Source organism: Corythoichthys intestinalis, chromosome 1, assembly GCF_030265065.1.
Source record: "Corythoichthys intestinalis isolate RoL2023-P3 chromosome 1, ASM3026506v1, whole genome shotgun sequence".
Classification (NCBI taxonomy): Eukaryota; Metazoa; Chordata; class Actinopteri; order Syngnathiformes; family Syngnathidae; genus Corythoichthys; species Corythoichthys intestinalis.
In genome coordinates, this window is record NC_080395.1 from 43,394,875 (window position 1) to 43,411,325 (window position 16,451).

At 39.8% G+C, this 16,451-nt stretch overlaps 1 protein-coding gene across 5 annotated transcripts in view; it reads left to right on the forward strand.

The window, feature by feature from the left end:
• The window catches only part of tcf12 (transcription factor 12), a 169,037-nt gene that overhangs the window by 115,283 nt on the left and 37,303 nt on the right, over window positions 1-16,451 (forward strand). For 3 of the 5 annotated variants that reach the window (XM_057860070.1, XM_057860150.1, XM_057860395.1), the window contains 4 exons: window positions 10,135-10,234; window positions 10,493-10,632; window positions 10,897-11,038; window positions 13,667-13,737. In XM_057860070.1, coding sequence (XP_057716053.1) covers window positions 10,135-10,234; window positions 10,493-10,632; window positions 10,897-11,038; window positions 13,667-13,737 — 453 coding nt within the window. Of the gene's footprint in view, window positions 1-1,148; window positions 1,535-10,134; window positions 10,235-10,492; window positions 10,633-10,896; window positions 11,039-13,666; window positions 13,738-16,451 lie in introns of those variants that run through there. The other 2 variants (XM_057860233.1, XM_057860310.1) reach the window with 2 other exon arrangements.

The following is a 16,451-nucleotide window of genomic DNA, read 5'->3' on the forward strand; positions in this document are numbered from 1 at the left end:
CGTTACCTTTCAGCATATCCTAAAACTTCCTTTCAATTGAGATGTGTCCACATGCTGACCTTCTCTGCTGGTGTTGCAGAGATGCGAGTTTGTGGACTATCGCTCCTAAAATAAATATCCATTTGTCTTTTAATGTATCCTCACTCACTAAGCTGAACTGGGTCTGGACTTGTTTTAACCCCCTTCAAACGCTTCTATCGCAGCCATTTTCCCCTTAAAGCTTCGACTTGAAACGGCTCCAGATATTAAGCAGTTGCAGAATCTAGAGGCAGTGTTTTGGAAGAGTTTAAAAGACTTCGGCAGAAGAAAGAGGGATAAATAATAACAGTACCAAAGGCAAAGCCTAATAAAGACCCAGTTTTCGAGGGACTTGAACGCTTTAATCTTTCTATAACAATATTGTCGTAAATGAGTTTGCAGGCCTGTGTTTAGTCAGAGATGCTTTGAGTGGTAGTCATGAAAGGCTCCAGTCAGGCTGGGCTTTCAATGGAATATCGTATCAATCGTCTTCTTTCTTCTGCTCCCCTTTGGCCTCTCTCCTCCCACTTGATAAAGGTTGATAAATGGGAAGCTGTGTGGCTCGCAGTGACAGTAAAGCGTAATAAAATGGCTGTCCATGTTTTGCTTTCCCCTCCAGCACTCCCTGTTTCTGAGACCCCCCACCAGGGTTTTTGAAACAGAGCATTATTTTCCTGCTGCAACGTCACAGGCCAGCCCCCTGTTGCAGCTGTTGCATGCTTCACAGTGTTTACACACACGCTTCTGAAGTAACAGCACCTCTCAAATATATTTTACATCTCGCCCTGGAAAATACACATTGAGTCTATATTCTCCTTTCATTTTGCTTGCATGTTTACACTGTTTAATGACTCTTAATCTGTGTGTGAGCTGTCGGCGGGAACAACGTGTTGCCAAATGAGTGGGTCCAATCATCACAAAAAAAACAAAAACAAAACACCCATCGGATTTAATCCGTGAACAAAATCTGGCTCCCTGCTCTCATTTAAATGACTCATACAGCATGTATAAAACCTGGTGAAGAATTTAAAAAGTATTTTAGTTCGTTAAGGGCCTATTTGAGAAAATCAACATTTTTATGCTTGGAATGAAATATTTTGCCCCACTTGGTCTAAATCTGCTTATACATTTGTTTTCTGTCCCACCCACTTCCCTTTATCGTTTTTATACCCACCTCCTCATTGCTTCCCTTCCCCCTCGTCCCTTTCCTCTTTGCCTCAGCACTCAGCGGCTTAAGAGAGGGACGTACCATGCGCGCCACTCCCTTGTGATAGACCCCCTTTGCTTTATGCTCAATGGTAGCGTCCTGCTTTGCATAAGTTTCCTCTGAGTGGGCTGTGTGGAGGCCAGCACTGAAAGAAATATTAGTCCCTTTTGAACGCTTTGGATGTATGTCCAGAGAGCTTGCGTCCTGTTGTAATATACCACTGACTTTATTAACGCCATAATGTATTGTGCGTATCCTGTCCCTGGAATGGGAAGTAATTCTTTAATGTACTACTACAACGGGAAATCGGTGAGTTATCTTTTTTGGGGAACATGTGCGATGAGCTAGAAGATGTGTAGATTCAAGTTAGATTTGTTCTGTTGTGGTGCTCCGTTGCGTAAAAGGACACAGATTTTAAGTGTTTACAAATTTGCACTGGTGTGACTGTGTATTGTGAGATTCAAGTTTGCTTTTCAGCACTTAAAGCTGTCAGACACCTTCAATTAATACCACATTTATAGTTGAAATAAAAAGTTGAATTTTACTACCAAGTGCAGGTCTTCCATCAACTCAAGGCAAAAATCAGGACAAAAAGTTGTGCCAAAACTTTTTTTTCTCATAGACTGAAGAACTGTGGCTTTTTTGGACTAATTTATTTTCACTGGCTGGTTGCTGGAACTCCAAGACTGGATTGAAATAATAACAAGTGGGTGTCTGGGAATGATTAGGGGGAAAAGTCTGCCTGTTGAGGTTAGACTTTCCTGTTTGCAGATTGAGCTCCAAGCACTAGTGTTTGCTGTTCTTCCATCTGCTTTTAATCACACCGGCATTCTTGACACCACAGGGAGCCTAATGTGATTTTTGAACATCTCCGTAATAACCTCTTTGATATTTGTTTGTCTTGAACTTCCAAAATGCTTTTCTAAATGCATGCAGGCTTGTTTCTGTCATGAATGCTGAATTTGTTTGGTGGAAATTGGTTGTTTTCATGTTGGACTTTTGTTCAAAATTTAAAGATCATCTTTGGGAAGCCCATAGCTCTAAACAATAGTGGATTTGATGTACTAATCCTTAGATTACATTTCTCTTTTAAGCAAAGAACACATTCCAGATTTCCACCTGTCACGTGGGGTCTTAAAACTGAGAGTTACACTATTTTGATGTTCTATATTGTCAAGGTCATCTTAAGCTTCCATTTCTTTTTGTCCTTGGAACCAATGACAACATTTCCTGTGTCCCCAATGCATCCAGATGACTTTGATCTCTTTTCATATTAAGTATTAACAGGCTGGGTTAGCGTTAGCAATGGGGAGGAAATGGATAGCATGTGGACAAAAAGGGGCTTTGATCAAAAGCGCTTGTTAAAACTTTTTCTGGATTCCTTTGCAAGGAAATAAAAAATGTGGTGTTCATTCCGTGAATTGACTTGATTAAAATGAATTTGTTTTAAAGTAGAGGCTCACCATCTGGAGCACTGGGAGAATTCACAGTGCGCCATTCACTTGCGAGCTGGTGGCACGGAACCAATACAGATGGAGGAGCTCACTAAGCTTTCTCCCGACTGAAGTGAAAGCCCTGAAGTGATGCATACATTTTTAGTGTTGTTTTATCCTTTTGCAAGTTTGAATCATATATTCTTGCAACTACTAATTTAGCAGAGGTTTCATGTTGCCTGCTAGTTGATGTTTTGTTATCCAACATTGGTTTCCAGTGTTTAGCCAGTTCTTAGAACCCTGTAGTGTACTGTACATACAGTGAGGAGCAGAAATATTTGCAACCCTTATGGTTTTGCAAGCTCACCCACTTATAAAATAGATAGAGATCTAAAATTTCAATCATAGATTCATTTCCACTCATAGAGACATATTTTTTTTTTAAATCCAGAAATCTAATTGTATGATTTTTGAAATAATTTATTTGTAATTTACCGGGTTCAAAAGTAGTTGCACACCTGAGAATCAGCAGTAAGTATAACACTCTAAGAGTTGTCAGTTTACCTTAAAAAAAGTCCACCTTTAACCCATGAGTAACCACCTACCCACAAACCGTTTGAGCTCAGTATTGTCACATGTGCACCTCACAGTCAGTCATAATCCAACTGCTACCATGGGCAAGACCAGAGAACATTCGAAAGACACCAGAGAAAAATTGTTGAGACCCATAACGCTGGAAAAGGCTATGGGACAATTGGAAAGCCGCTTGGTGAGAATAAATGTACAGTTGCAGCAATTGTTAAAAAATGGAAAAGGCTAAACATGACTGATAATCAACCTTGGACTGAGGCACCATGTAAAATCTCTCCTTGTGAGCCATTAATCTGGAGGAAAAAAGTAAGGGCTCAGCCTAGAACTACACGGCAGGACCTGGTCAATGACCTGAAGAGAGCTGGATGCACAGTTCCAAAGGCTTCTGTCACTAGAACACTACGGTGCAATGGTTTAAAATCATGCATTGCTCAGAAGGTTCCCCTGTTGAAGCCAGTACATGTGAAGGCCCGTGTGACGTTTGCCAGGGACCATCTGATTGATGCAGCGGGGTCATGGGAGAAAGTCATGTGGTCAGATGAGACCAAAGTAGAACTTTTTGGTGCAAACTTTACTCGTCGTATGTGGAGGAAAAAGAAGGATGAGTACAATCCCAAGAACACCATCCCCACTGTGAAGTATGGAGGTGGAAACGTCATGCTTTAGGGCTGCTTTTCGGCAAAGGGGACAGGACGAGTGTACTGTAAAGCCGAGGATGAATGGTGAAATATATCGTCAAATTTTGAGCCACAACCTCTTTCCCTCAGTCAGAGACTTGAAGATGAGTCATGGCTGGATCTTCCAACCTGACAATGATCTGAAGCACACAGCCAAGCTGTCCAAGGAGTGGCTGCGTAAAAAAGTATATCAAGGTTCTGGAGTGGCCTTGCCAGTCTCGAGACCTCAATCCAATAGAAAATTTTTGGATGCAGCTAAAACTTCGTTTTTCTAAATGATAGCCCTGAAACCTGACAGATCTAGATAAGATATGTTTGGATAATGGGTAGAGGCATGCGAAATTTCCGATTCTTAGATTATTCGTGATTCGGCCGTGGAAGAATCGAGAACGATTCACAAACATCCAAATTCCGATTATTGAATTATACTAGGGCTGCAGTTATCGAATATTTTAGTAGTCGATTAATCGATGGACTAGTTAGTTCGAATAATCGAGTAATCGGATAAGGAACATGAAAAATTAAAATACCTGAGCTGAGCCTCAAACGGTATAAATTTATTTTAAAAAATGAGGATCTATGTAAAACAAAAGAACAGTTGGCTAACTTACAAGGAAAAAGTCTGCTAGCTTAAATGCTACAAAATGCTAAAGTTTTTTTTACAATGCTCTAAACAAATGGTTCAGACACATATTCCCACAAAAAAACGGCTAAATATACCTATAAACTAAATTATGAATGCATTAAAAAAACATTAGCTCAAACAAAAACTTAACTTACGTTGGTCTTAACAGGGAGCAGTTGGATTCAGCCATGTGAAAAGAGGCAGACCAGAGGGCAGTGTATCCACCCTAATCAATAAAACTAAATGCAGACACTTTCAAAATAAACCATTACAACGCCACTTTAAATAAACGAATACTCAAGGCAAAAAAATTTAATTTGAACATTTATTTTCTAATCGAATACTCGAGTTAATCAATTAATCGTTGCAGCACTAAATTATACCAGGTAAAGCGGAACTAAAACATAGTTAGCGCGGTCTTCGGGACGCAATGAGGAACGGACTGAGAGTAAATACATCAATAATCAATTTATAATCGAATTAGAGCCTCTGAATCGTAAGATTCCCACCTCTAATAATGGGCCAAAATCCCTGTTTCCATTTGTAGAAACCTGGTGAAGAACAGCAGAAAGCGTCTGACCTCTGTAATTGCAAATACAATACAATGTGAGTTCCGTTTTTTTTTTTTTGTTTTTTTTTTTTAAAGATTGTCTCTATAAGTGGTAATGCATCTATGATTGAAATTTCAGACATCTACCTATTTTCTAAGTGAGTGAACTTGCAAAATCACAAGGGCTGCAAATACTTAGGCTCCTCACTGTACATGTTGCACGTGCACGGACACATGCCTCGTTTGAATTGCAGCTCATCTAAATAAGAGGTATGTACTGTATGTGTGCATATCATATCTGTCTCTGTGACGCTCAACTTGAGTTGGCTTTGAATTCAGTTCTCTGCTGTCACTATTCTTTATCCACATGCATGTTGTTTTTAGTTGATTTGAAAATCTTAGTTTTTAACTTCAACAGCATATTTGGATGTATTCCATAATTCATAGAGAATCATGATTCATGCCAGAAATTACCACGAGTAATGGTTACCCAACCAGGCAATTCTGAATTGGCATATAAAAATTACCAATATCAACTTATCTGAAACATCTTGCCAAGGGAATTTCCCCTTAGTGAGATGTTTTACTTTAACAGTTTTATGCTTGGAAAAGTCTGGTCTTGTTGGCCAGTATCATGTTCAAATGGTGAAGCTGAGAAGCAGTTGGAAGATACAATATTGCTGTCATGCACGAAAGGCATAAAGCAAAAATGTTGCAGAGATATGGTGTGATTCCAGTCATGCATCACAAAAACAGGACACGCCATTAAGGCTACGCTTGGCCCGCCACTCTGTTACCCCATACACTCCCCACATTCTTTTATTAATTTGTGTGTTTCCTGTTATTATACTGCATCCTTACTGGAGGATCACGAAATATAACGCAATGATCAACATCAACTCAAAAATCAAGTCACTTGCATCTCCAGGCAGCAGTGCTACCAGATTTTGACATGGTTAAACATACTTCACTTTCCACACCTTTTGACTACATTTAAGGCTGTAATGTTACTTTCTAATGAACAGTTTTTTTTTTTTTTTTTTTTTTTTTTTTTTTAAATAATGTTTAAGATTACCCGGGTCATTTAATATTTTATGAATGAATCTCCAGTTGTGTTGAAGTGACTAGAGTATGTATGTATGTGCTGGCCTGCTTATCCGTGTGAGTGATGGCTTTTAATTAATGGTCTTGTAAAAGGAAACCAGACAGGCATGCTCCTCCATAGGCTGTCAGTGTTTGTAATGTTTTATTAATGCTTTGATTTGTTAGCCTAGGGTTAAAAAAAGGACAATTAGCATTAGCCAATGCCATATGCTGCCCATTGAGTTGCAAATGGACAAAAGCCCGGGCTTCCGCGCGAGGCTAACCTGAGATTTCCATGGAAGTAATTTAACTGCTGGTCGCATGTGTAAGCCAGAGGACCCAAGAGAGCTCCACCCCTGCCTGCCAGAGCACTTTAATTACACAGCCCGACAACAACGTTCAGGAGTCATGCTCGCTCAGCACTGCAACCGAAGTTCTCATTCGAGCCGTGTCCTGCATATATATCACATTCGCATGTGTTGGCCTAGTGTTTGCATAGTATTAGCATATTTCCCATCAATTCAGCAACAACACATTAAATGAAAACCATTTCAGCAAGTAAACAACCGTTGTGGTCATCAAGGCTTGCAAAGGTGATAAAAGATGATCTGTTTATGGCACTGTCTAGGAGGTGTGGTGTGTTTGTCCCGTAGAAGCATGCAACTAAAAGATAACTGCCTTTCTTCAGAATGTCTCCCTTTGTTTCTCTATATTTGATTACATCATTTTGCCATTGTAATGACTATTGATCATACAAGGTGTGTCAGAAAATTAATAGATGAGTTTTTTTTCCCTTTAGTCAGGGCCTTGCCCTCAACTAGCAAAACAACTTGTGGCTACCTCACCATGGCAATAGAGGTGGGAATCTTTGGGCACCTAACGATTCGATTACGATTCAGAGGCTACGATCCGATTATAAATCGATTATTGATAACACCCCCCCCCCCCCCCCCCCCCCCGCTGTTAGCTGCTTTTTCTGTTTTGTACATTAGTTACAAAAACTGTGTTAAAAAAAAAAAAAAAAAAGCCTCACAGGCTTAAATAAATAAATAAACATTCAATTAATTTAATGGTGTGAATCAACCGTTAAAGTTGTTAAAACTGCTCCCATTATTCCATAATTTCCCTTTTGTCTACGTTCGACATGTGAAAGTTTAAAAACTATTTTAAAGATAGATTCAAGTCAATATTTTACCGATTTAGGAGTATTTTAGATAAAAAGTTAATTAGGTTTGTTTGGAAGGTTCGCTACAACGGCCTTGCAGGGAAGTCTACTGCTTTAAGATGGCGGCCGTTTACTAACGCCCGCATCTAAATTTTTGTACATGTGCTGCTCACGCCACCGAGTCTATTTTGCATCTAGTCCTATATAAATATGTTATCTACCGTACCATTATGTGGACGTACTTTGTAGCAGCTGTCGGCAGCAGTCAGGTATGTTGTTGTTTTTTTTATCTCGCGGCATGAGTTGAGCTAGAGCCGTGAGTTGAGTATTGGCATTACCAGAGGGGCCGGGTAATGACAAGCATGATGTTTAGCTACTCTCGCTCCGTTCCTCATTGCGTCCCGAAGACCGCGCGGCGCGCTGAGTGTGTTTTACTTCCGCTTTACTTGACATATTTCAATAATCGGAATTTGGGTGTTTGTGAATCATTCTCGAATCTTCCACGGCCGAATCGCGAATAATCTAAGAATTGGAAATTTCGCACACCTCTACATGGCAATGCTTCCGCTCACTGTTCCTTGAGCATCTGAAAATTCCTAGCTCAAAAGGACAAAAGTTGTATTTTATACCAGTCCTGGAACTCGTCCAACACAACTAGAAATTTCCTTCGTCCATTGTTACTGGAACTTTTGAATTGATTTATGTTTTTTTATTTATTTATTTTTTTATCGTAGTTTGAATCGTCACACAGCTAATGTCACGATATCAAGGATTGTATCAGATTCCGATTCCTCAACAGGCAAGCTCAATAATTAAACTTGGTTATGTTCAGACTGCAGCACGAAGTGACCCAAATCAGATCATTTTGCCTTCATCTGATTTGAGAAAATTCCGAATCAGAGAAGTGACAACGAACTTGTCCGTTTCATAACGAGCTAAATTATGTGCCAGTAAATAAACCCAACATGTTTAGGCTCCTCGTGACATGTTGTCAAGCTTCTGCGCATGCCTGCCACTTTAGGCTCAGTGTATGGCGGACTGTGAGCTGCATGCTGTCACAACACTTGAACTGCTGCTATGGAAAACAGCGGTGTGAAAGGTCAAACAAAAAGATCTGACATGACAAAATATCCTATTCGTGCTGTAAGAACTGTGGACCAGATTCTGGTCCTTGGTGTGATGTTAGGCCTGTAAAAGAACCTGACCTTTCAAGTCAGAAGTGAGTGGGGCAATTTCTCGGAATGGACAGGTGGAATCAAGTTGGCAGGCCTGGCTCTGATTAGTGTGACAAGATGAGGGTCATCCAAATGCTCACTGTGGGTGGGCAAATTAGTTCAAAACCTTTTCTTCCCTCCAATGTGCTCTGTCCTCTTTTGCTCACCCTCGCTGCCTCCATCTGGAGTGGATGAAGTCGGAGACCACATCACTTGTATTTTGCCCTGAGTCTTTTTTGATCCTCCCACCAACTTGGCACACAGACACACGGCAGTACAACAGGGTGCCCATTGTGCTTAGTTTGAGTACACAGCTCACTTGCAGGTACAAATCTAAAGAAGAGCAGACTGTTTTTTGTAGCTTTTATTGGAATTCTGCCTCACAGGGAATGCAGTAAATTGCCACAGTCATTTAGAATGTGCAAGTATGCGACTATCATTATACCTCCATTAGAGACTGTGTTGATCTAAAATGCAAATTCTCCTGTTTGATGCTTCATGAGTTTGATTGCTTGCTTATCGTTAAATTATATGCACATATTTGCATTTTTAGCTACATCTGGGGGGTAAAAAGTTTAGAAACCTTGCGAAAGGACCACCGGGAAAGGATGACCAGGCCACGATGGGTGTGACCATATATAATAAGTTTTGATTGAACTTATGTAACAGTCCATCCAGAAAAAGACAAATAAAACATTGCGCTGCTGGAAGACACACGGCTCCTACTCTGCTGCTCTGAGACCTTTGCTGAATGCATGGTCTATAAAACAGCTTTGGTCACCGACAACTAGCCCTTCTCCCAGTAGGGAGAGAAAAGAAGAGTGCCAGTAAAAGAGGCCTATGTGTAATTTTAGCTAAGTGCCAGTGTGTAAAAATGTGCTTTATGGTAAGATTTAAACACCTGTACTGCTAATTTCTAGAGGTAAGCCGTTTCGTAGTTCGGACACCACCCCTCCCCCATTAAAAAAAAAAAAAAAAACCTTCTTGGAAATACCCCAAGATTGAAGGGACGTGGCCAGGAAATCCTCCAAATTTAACAGGAAATAACACAAAATTAAGAAGAAGGACCCAAAATCAGTAGCAAATGTAATTGCTCCTAAATCAACATGAATAGACATTGAAGTTTACTTACCAGCATGAAACCATTCCCACACAATTTCAGGAGAAATTGAATTCTCTAGTTTTTTATAAGTAGCAAAACCTTGAAATCGTAATGTAAATGGACTGGAACCAATGCAAGTGTGACAGCTTAGGAGTAATGTGATTAAACTTATTCAATTAAGCAGCAGAAAATTACAGGACATCGATCGTGGTTTGATAATGCATAAGAGGTATCTGACATCTTACAGCAGTCACAACTTTTGTATTCTATATTTCCATCTGTTAAGTGTTTGGTCTTGCATACTATCCTCTCTAGTCAATCAGTAAGTCTGTACGGGCTGAACAATTGACCTCCATCCAAGATGGAATTTTTAAAGTTGTCGTAAGTTATTTGGATCTATCCCACATTGCTTGATTTGATCAAATAATAACAATAGTTATTTCTAATAACATTCATGTTGTGCTCGTAGGTGTATGCACCATCTCCGAACTCGGAGGACTTTAACAGAGATTCGCCCTCCTACTCTTCTCCCAAGCCCCCCAGCAATATGTTTGCAAGCACTTTCTTTGGTAAGCTGAGTTTGATTTCTCTTTGAACTCACCCTTTTAATCATGGGTCATGAATTATGCGAACTGAAGATAAATTGGTTGGATTTTTTTTAACTTTACTGTTATCTCAACTGTCTTCAGAACCAATATCGTGTTTCCCTGCAATGAAAAATACTGTATAACTCTACTCATTGGATGATCCTTTGTTGAGGGTTTATGGCTTCAGCTGGCTTTGCCTCAAATGCACACTGTAAATGCTTACATATATTTTGTCATTAGATGGTACACACGGCTCATCTGACCATTGGAACTCAACAAATGGGATTAGTCAGCCCAGCTACGGTGGAATGCTTCCTGGATCTTCATCTCATATGCCACAGTCAGGAAACTATAGTGGCCTGCACTCACACGACCGTCTGGTAAGTCAATCAATTGGTGACGTACCCCACCCCCTCAACCAAGTGTTTGGGACAAGTCATACAATATCTTGTATTATGGGTGCAGTACTACGAAAAGTCTGCGATACCTCACAATCAGCTTAAGGATTTTAATTGTATTTTGCTAGCTAACCCTCCTTCTCTTCTTGTCTGCTGCAGTTTCTCCACCCTCTATATAACTTTGCTTTTTGGTTAGGAAATATTGATTTAACTTTCAGTGACAGAGTTGTCTTTTGTTATTTCCAGAACTACCCAGCACACTCCGCTTCCCCAGACATCAATGCCAGTCTTCCTCCCATGTCCAGTTTCCACAGAAGCAGCACAGCCACTTCACCATATGTCTCTGCTACGCACACACCATCAGTCAACAATGCAGATGGGGTACTTGGTAAGTTTTCATTTTCCTTTATTACTACAGCAGTTTGTTTTAATGTTCAGCTAACCCAGAAACTGTTTAGACAGTGACCCTCAGACAAGAATTAGCAAAGTCTTTCAGACTTATATCCCGGGAAATTCCTGTGTAAAGTGACGCGGGATTTATGCGTGTCATGGCTTGTCCGATGTCCCGGGAATAACCCAGGTTGAACACTTTCACACTTGTCCCGTGTTGGCGACTCAACAATCTCTGTGCGGGGAGGGCAGCTGGCACGATTTTAAAACCCAGACATTACGTCATTTTTGGTCGGCATCTGCAACAAAATAAACCACACATTTCCAAAGATGGACGATGGCCTGTCTCTTCCTGGGCTCTACGATCCAGTAGCAATTTAATTTCGTTAAGTTTCCAGTTTAATTTAGCTATTTACAGTTTGCCAAGTTGATAATTATGATGTTTGTTTACCGCTTTTCGTCTTACTGTTAAGAAAGAGGAAATGATGATCGCCAGGCCATGATATTTATAAGGGTGGTGTGGCTCAGTGGTAGAGTAGTTGTCCCCCAACCCAGAGGCTGTGGGTTCAATTCTCCCCCCTGATGAACTCACCTAAGTATCCTTGAGTAAGATACTGAACCCCACATTACTCCTGGTGCTGTGTCACCAGTAGGTGGATGGCGATGTAGTGTAAAGTGCAGTAAACTGCACCTAGAAAGGTGGAAAAGCGCTATACAAGTATAACACAATTTACATTTACCATATTTATGTCATCAGCCTTCGTGCTGTGACCCGGGAATTCAACTGCTGCTTTCATGCATGCCGTGTCCCGGGTAAGCTCCGGACATTTTATGACGACACGACCCGGTAAATGTCCTTGTCCTCTTCGTGTCAGTCAACCCGGGAAATTGCTTTCACACTTAAGGGCTACCCGTTTAAATCCCGGGAATTAACCGGAATTCAGGTATGTGTTAGAGGAGTTCCCAAAAATCTATTATTACATTCATCGCGATTCGACACATGACGATTCGATTATGATTCATAAAGGTTCAAAAACGATGATTTTCACTCATAACTTTATGACAGCCGCTCGTTGCAGAACAAAATTCAAGACACGTCTGCCGCTCGGACACCGTTAACGGACACACGCACAACGTTATGATGGATGCTCCCAGTTACTGGGAGAGAGATTTACTCCTTTTTGAAAGACTGGAAAGTAAGGCAGGCAAGCACAGAAGCGCGTCGCGCTTTTGTGCGCGAGTTATTTTTTAGAGCGAGAGGGGAAGAGAGATAGTTCGTTGCTCCTTGTCTTTCCTACGGTCCAGCAGTAGTTTTAAGGCATTTCAATTGAAAAATGTCCTGAGTGTGTCGCTAAGACCTGTTTGCGTCTATAAGAGGTGAGTACATGAAGCCTCTTGTACTGTTTAGCCTTTATTGTTGTTGTTTTTGAGATGTTAATAGTTAGCGCCGAGCGCTAAGCTAATAAGCTAATTCGCTAACGTGCATTTCATATGCAGAACATGTAAAACAATGATTAAGTACAGTGGTAGCACTACAAACATGCGAAGTAGTACCGAAATCTGTTGTTGGAGAGAGAGGGAGAGAAGAAAGTGCGTGTGCTGTAATGAGTGTGCGTGGCGGTGTCAAGAGCAGTTGTGATTATCCACAATAAATAAATAAAAAAGCATCTTAAGGGCAGCTTTTTGTTGTATGGGCATGTTTCCATCTTTCCTGTTGAATCATAGGGATATTTTAAATAAATAATGGACATACATTTGTTGAATCAGTACTGTACGATGCATCGATAATCGCGATAACCACGATCATCGTCAACACCGCGATCATCGTTCAAAAATCGAATCAGAGCACCCTGAATCGTAATCGAATCGAATCGTGGGGTGCCTAAGATGGCACACACCTAGTATGTATGAAATGGGCTTGAGTTGCAAATTGGCCTCTTGTTAAAATGCAGCTGTTTCTTGGGAGCAAAGATGCTAACTTTAATGAGGGTGGAAAAATCCTGTTGGGAGGGGTGTGTCGCAGCCATCTGAACAGTCACAGCAAATTCTCTGGCTCTGATAACCTCACCAATTGTCACAGTCTTTTGGCACTTGTGCTTTCGTCGCTAACAAATATCAAGAACAACAGTGGCTCTACTTGTCTTTTTGTGTACTGCAATATCTGTTGCTTTATATGAGAGAAAATTTCTTAATGCCAAGAGCAGAGGTATCAAACAAAAGCTAGTCAAATCCAATATTAAGGCAGACGCAACATTGTAATTGCAACTCCTGTTTACGTCATTGTGAAGCAGCATTGCCACAGAATTAAGGTGCTTGTCCAGGGTGAACACTCTGAAGTGGAGAAGCCCTTTGTGGCTATCCTTATGGTTACATTGGCATGACTCCCAGTTAATGTTTTCTTGATATTTCGAGGTTCTGTCGTCCAGTGTAATGCAAAGTAGTAATTCTACCTCCTCGTCTCCAAACAATAACTGCAAGACATCCGTTGCCATCGTTATGTGATAAAGTATAACATTGTACCCACTCAGATAAGTTTGAGCGGGGATCTGTTTAACATGCTGGTCGTGTGAATTTTTTAATCGGTAGAGGGATTTTAAAGTCTCTTTCTCTGCCTGCACTTTTGAAGCTGCTGCAAATCGGGGGAACGCCACTGGAAGCTCACAGACCGGAGATGCACTTGGCAAGGCTTTAGCTTCGGTGAGCTGCAACCACACAACCGCCGCACATTTAACTGGAGGCATAGTCTTATGTGTTATTTCATTAAATATGATTATACTGGATTTGTGTAGATCCACCATCTTCCCCTGTAAATACCTGTGGATTTTTTTTTTTTTTCTGTCATACATTTTGTGTGAGTTTTGCTGTCTATTTTTAACACCTCACAGGGCACTCATCAACTCATTGGCAGCTTTTTGACGGTGCTCGAAGTCCAATCCATTTGGACTTTTAGACTGGGAAAAAAAATCCCAGTCAAAAAGTATTGAACGTTGACTTGAACGTTTAGTGGTGTCAATTGCACTGAATGAGGAGCATTCACAACTATTCCTTCCAGTTTAAATGACTTGAACGTTAGGCAGTGAGTAAACTAGAATAGTCACAGACTTCATAACCTATTGACATGACACGGGAAACGGGGCCGATTCGTAGGGGCGCTTATTTTCAAAAACTTCAAATTCAAATATTTTTACAAAACCAAAGCTGCTACCGACCTAAAAACCAAACAAGCACCTACCTAGCCATATATGAGTCTCCATGAGCAGCGGCATCAAAAAATTGAAAGTCGTTCCCTTTTTAAATCCCGATTAATTATTTTTTAATATAAGTATACCGCAATTTAAAATGGCAATAAAAGTCTCAGATTTACACTAGATGCACAAAAATCACTAAATGCTGAGATAATCACCTATATTTTCAGGATTAATGGCAATATTTAACAAATCATATAAGTTTTTGACCAAAATAGCAACTTGATGTTTTAAAATTTACTGCAAGGTTTCAACAGCCAATAAATTACTCAATTTAACATCAGAAACTCAATACTTGAGGAAAACATGCAGAATCAATTATAAATAATTAGGGCTGTCAAAATTATTGCGTTAACGAGTGTTAATGAATTTTTTAAATTAATCACGTTAAAATATTTGACGCGTTTAACGCACATGCCCCGCTCAAACAGATTAAAATGACAGCAAAGTGTCATTTCCACTTGTTACTTGTGTTTTTTGGTGTTTTGCCGCCCTCACATACAGTACTTATGTACATTACGTTGAATGTATATATCCGTCTTATCTTTCCATTCCAACAATAATTTACAGAAAAATATGGCATATTTTACAGATGGTTTGAATTGTGATTAATTACGATTAATTAATTTTTAAGCTGTGATTAACTCGATTAAAAATTTTAATCGTTTGACAGCCCTATAAATAATACGTAAATAGTTTATTAATAAATTCTATATTCAATCAAAACTTAATATAGAATAGAATAGCCCTTTATTATCATTATACACTATATACTGTTAGCGAATGAGGCTAGCGGCCGCCTAGTGTAAACAGAGCTTTTCTGGTGAAATTTTTAGTGAATAGATGCTTTAATCCCTGAATTATTCATAGATATGGACGTAAAACGGTCTCAATTCTTGGTTAAAAGCAAAAAAAACAAAAAACGTGAAAGTAGCATTTATTTTATGTATATTGTCGAAGCACAATGCTACTCTTGTAGAGAATGCGACTGCCTGGCGTAAACAGTGCTTTTCTGGGGAAAATTATTTCACGTAAATATTGCCAACTATGAGGCTAGTCAGTTACGAAAATTAGCCGCCTCCATGTGTAAACAAAGAAGAAAACTCCTACAAATAAATGCTTCAATCACGCATGTATGGTACGAAAAATATAATATATACCCTGAATCCAGCTTTTGTAGTTCTTCAAAAATCCAAGCTTAAATCTGACATGAGCGTGTGTCGTCTTCGGCTATTACTAAATGAAGCTCGGTCCTCTCTGATAAGGCGCGAAGAATGACGAAGTGTCACGTCAATAGGTAATGAAGTCTATGAAATAGTATTTATTGTCATTACTGTGAAATTTGAATTTAAAAAAATATATTACAAAATACGATAATAAAAGATTACAAACATTATTTTTTGTTATAGTTGTGTTGATCACTTAGAGATTGCCAATTTATTTGAAATTTGCTCCTTAGATGCACTGTTTGAATATCTGCTTTTGATGTATATCGGATTGGGCCTTTGTCCTTAATTCTCCCTCTGATAACATAAACTCAAACAAAATATAATTCCAACTTTTTTTTTTTCGTAACCAATACTCAACATTTTAAATGAAATTTTTGGATAGGAATTAATATTCCTTACTTCGGAACAGATGCTGAACGTTTTTCCAAATTGCTGTCAATGGAAAATATGAGTTTATAGATGGTAATAACAAATGATGTCTTTTATATTTGTAGACTCAATTCTATTAGCATGACAAAGCTGGAGTGAAATGGACACGGTTGGACAGCGTGGGGGTGGATACGTGGAGCGTGGGCACTGGGGAGTTTATAACTGCTGTGGCTCAACTCCACGGGCTGCCCTTTGTAGAGTTTTTGTTGGCCTCCCTTTTAAATTGGCCGTGCTTATTGGCCCCTCACTGCCTGCGGGAGTGTGACTGATGAGAAGGCGGGGCTTCATTTGTTCCAGTAAAATGAACTGTGTTTCACTTTGAATGCAGCGTCCTTGGCTATATATTGTTTGGTCAGAAGTCACGGTTATAAACAACTTGCTTTTGTGAAACTGAGACATGTTTGGGGATTTGTGTTAAGACTTGTTTGTATCTGACACAGTGATGACCGCATTATTAATCCGTCTTAGTTTTCCACGGAATTGCGTGCCTGAGAGTGTAGCGGAAAGA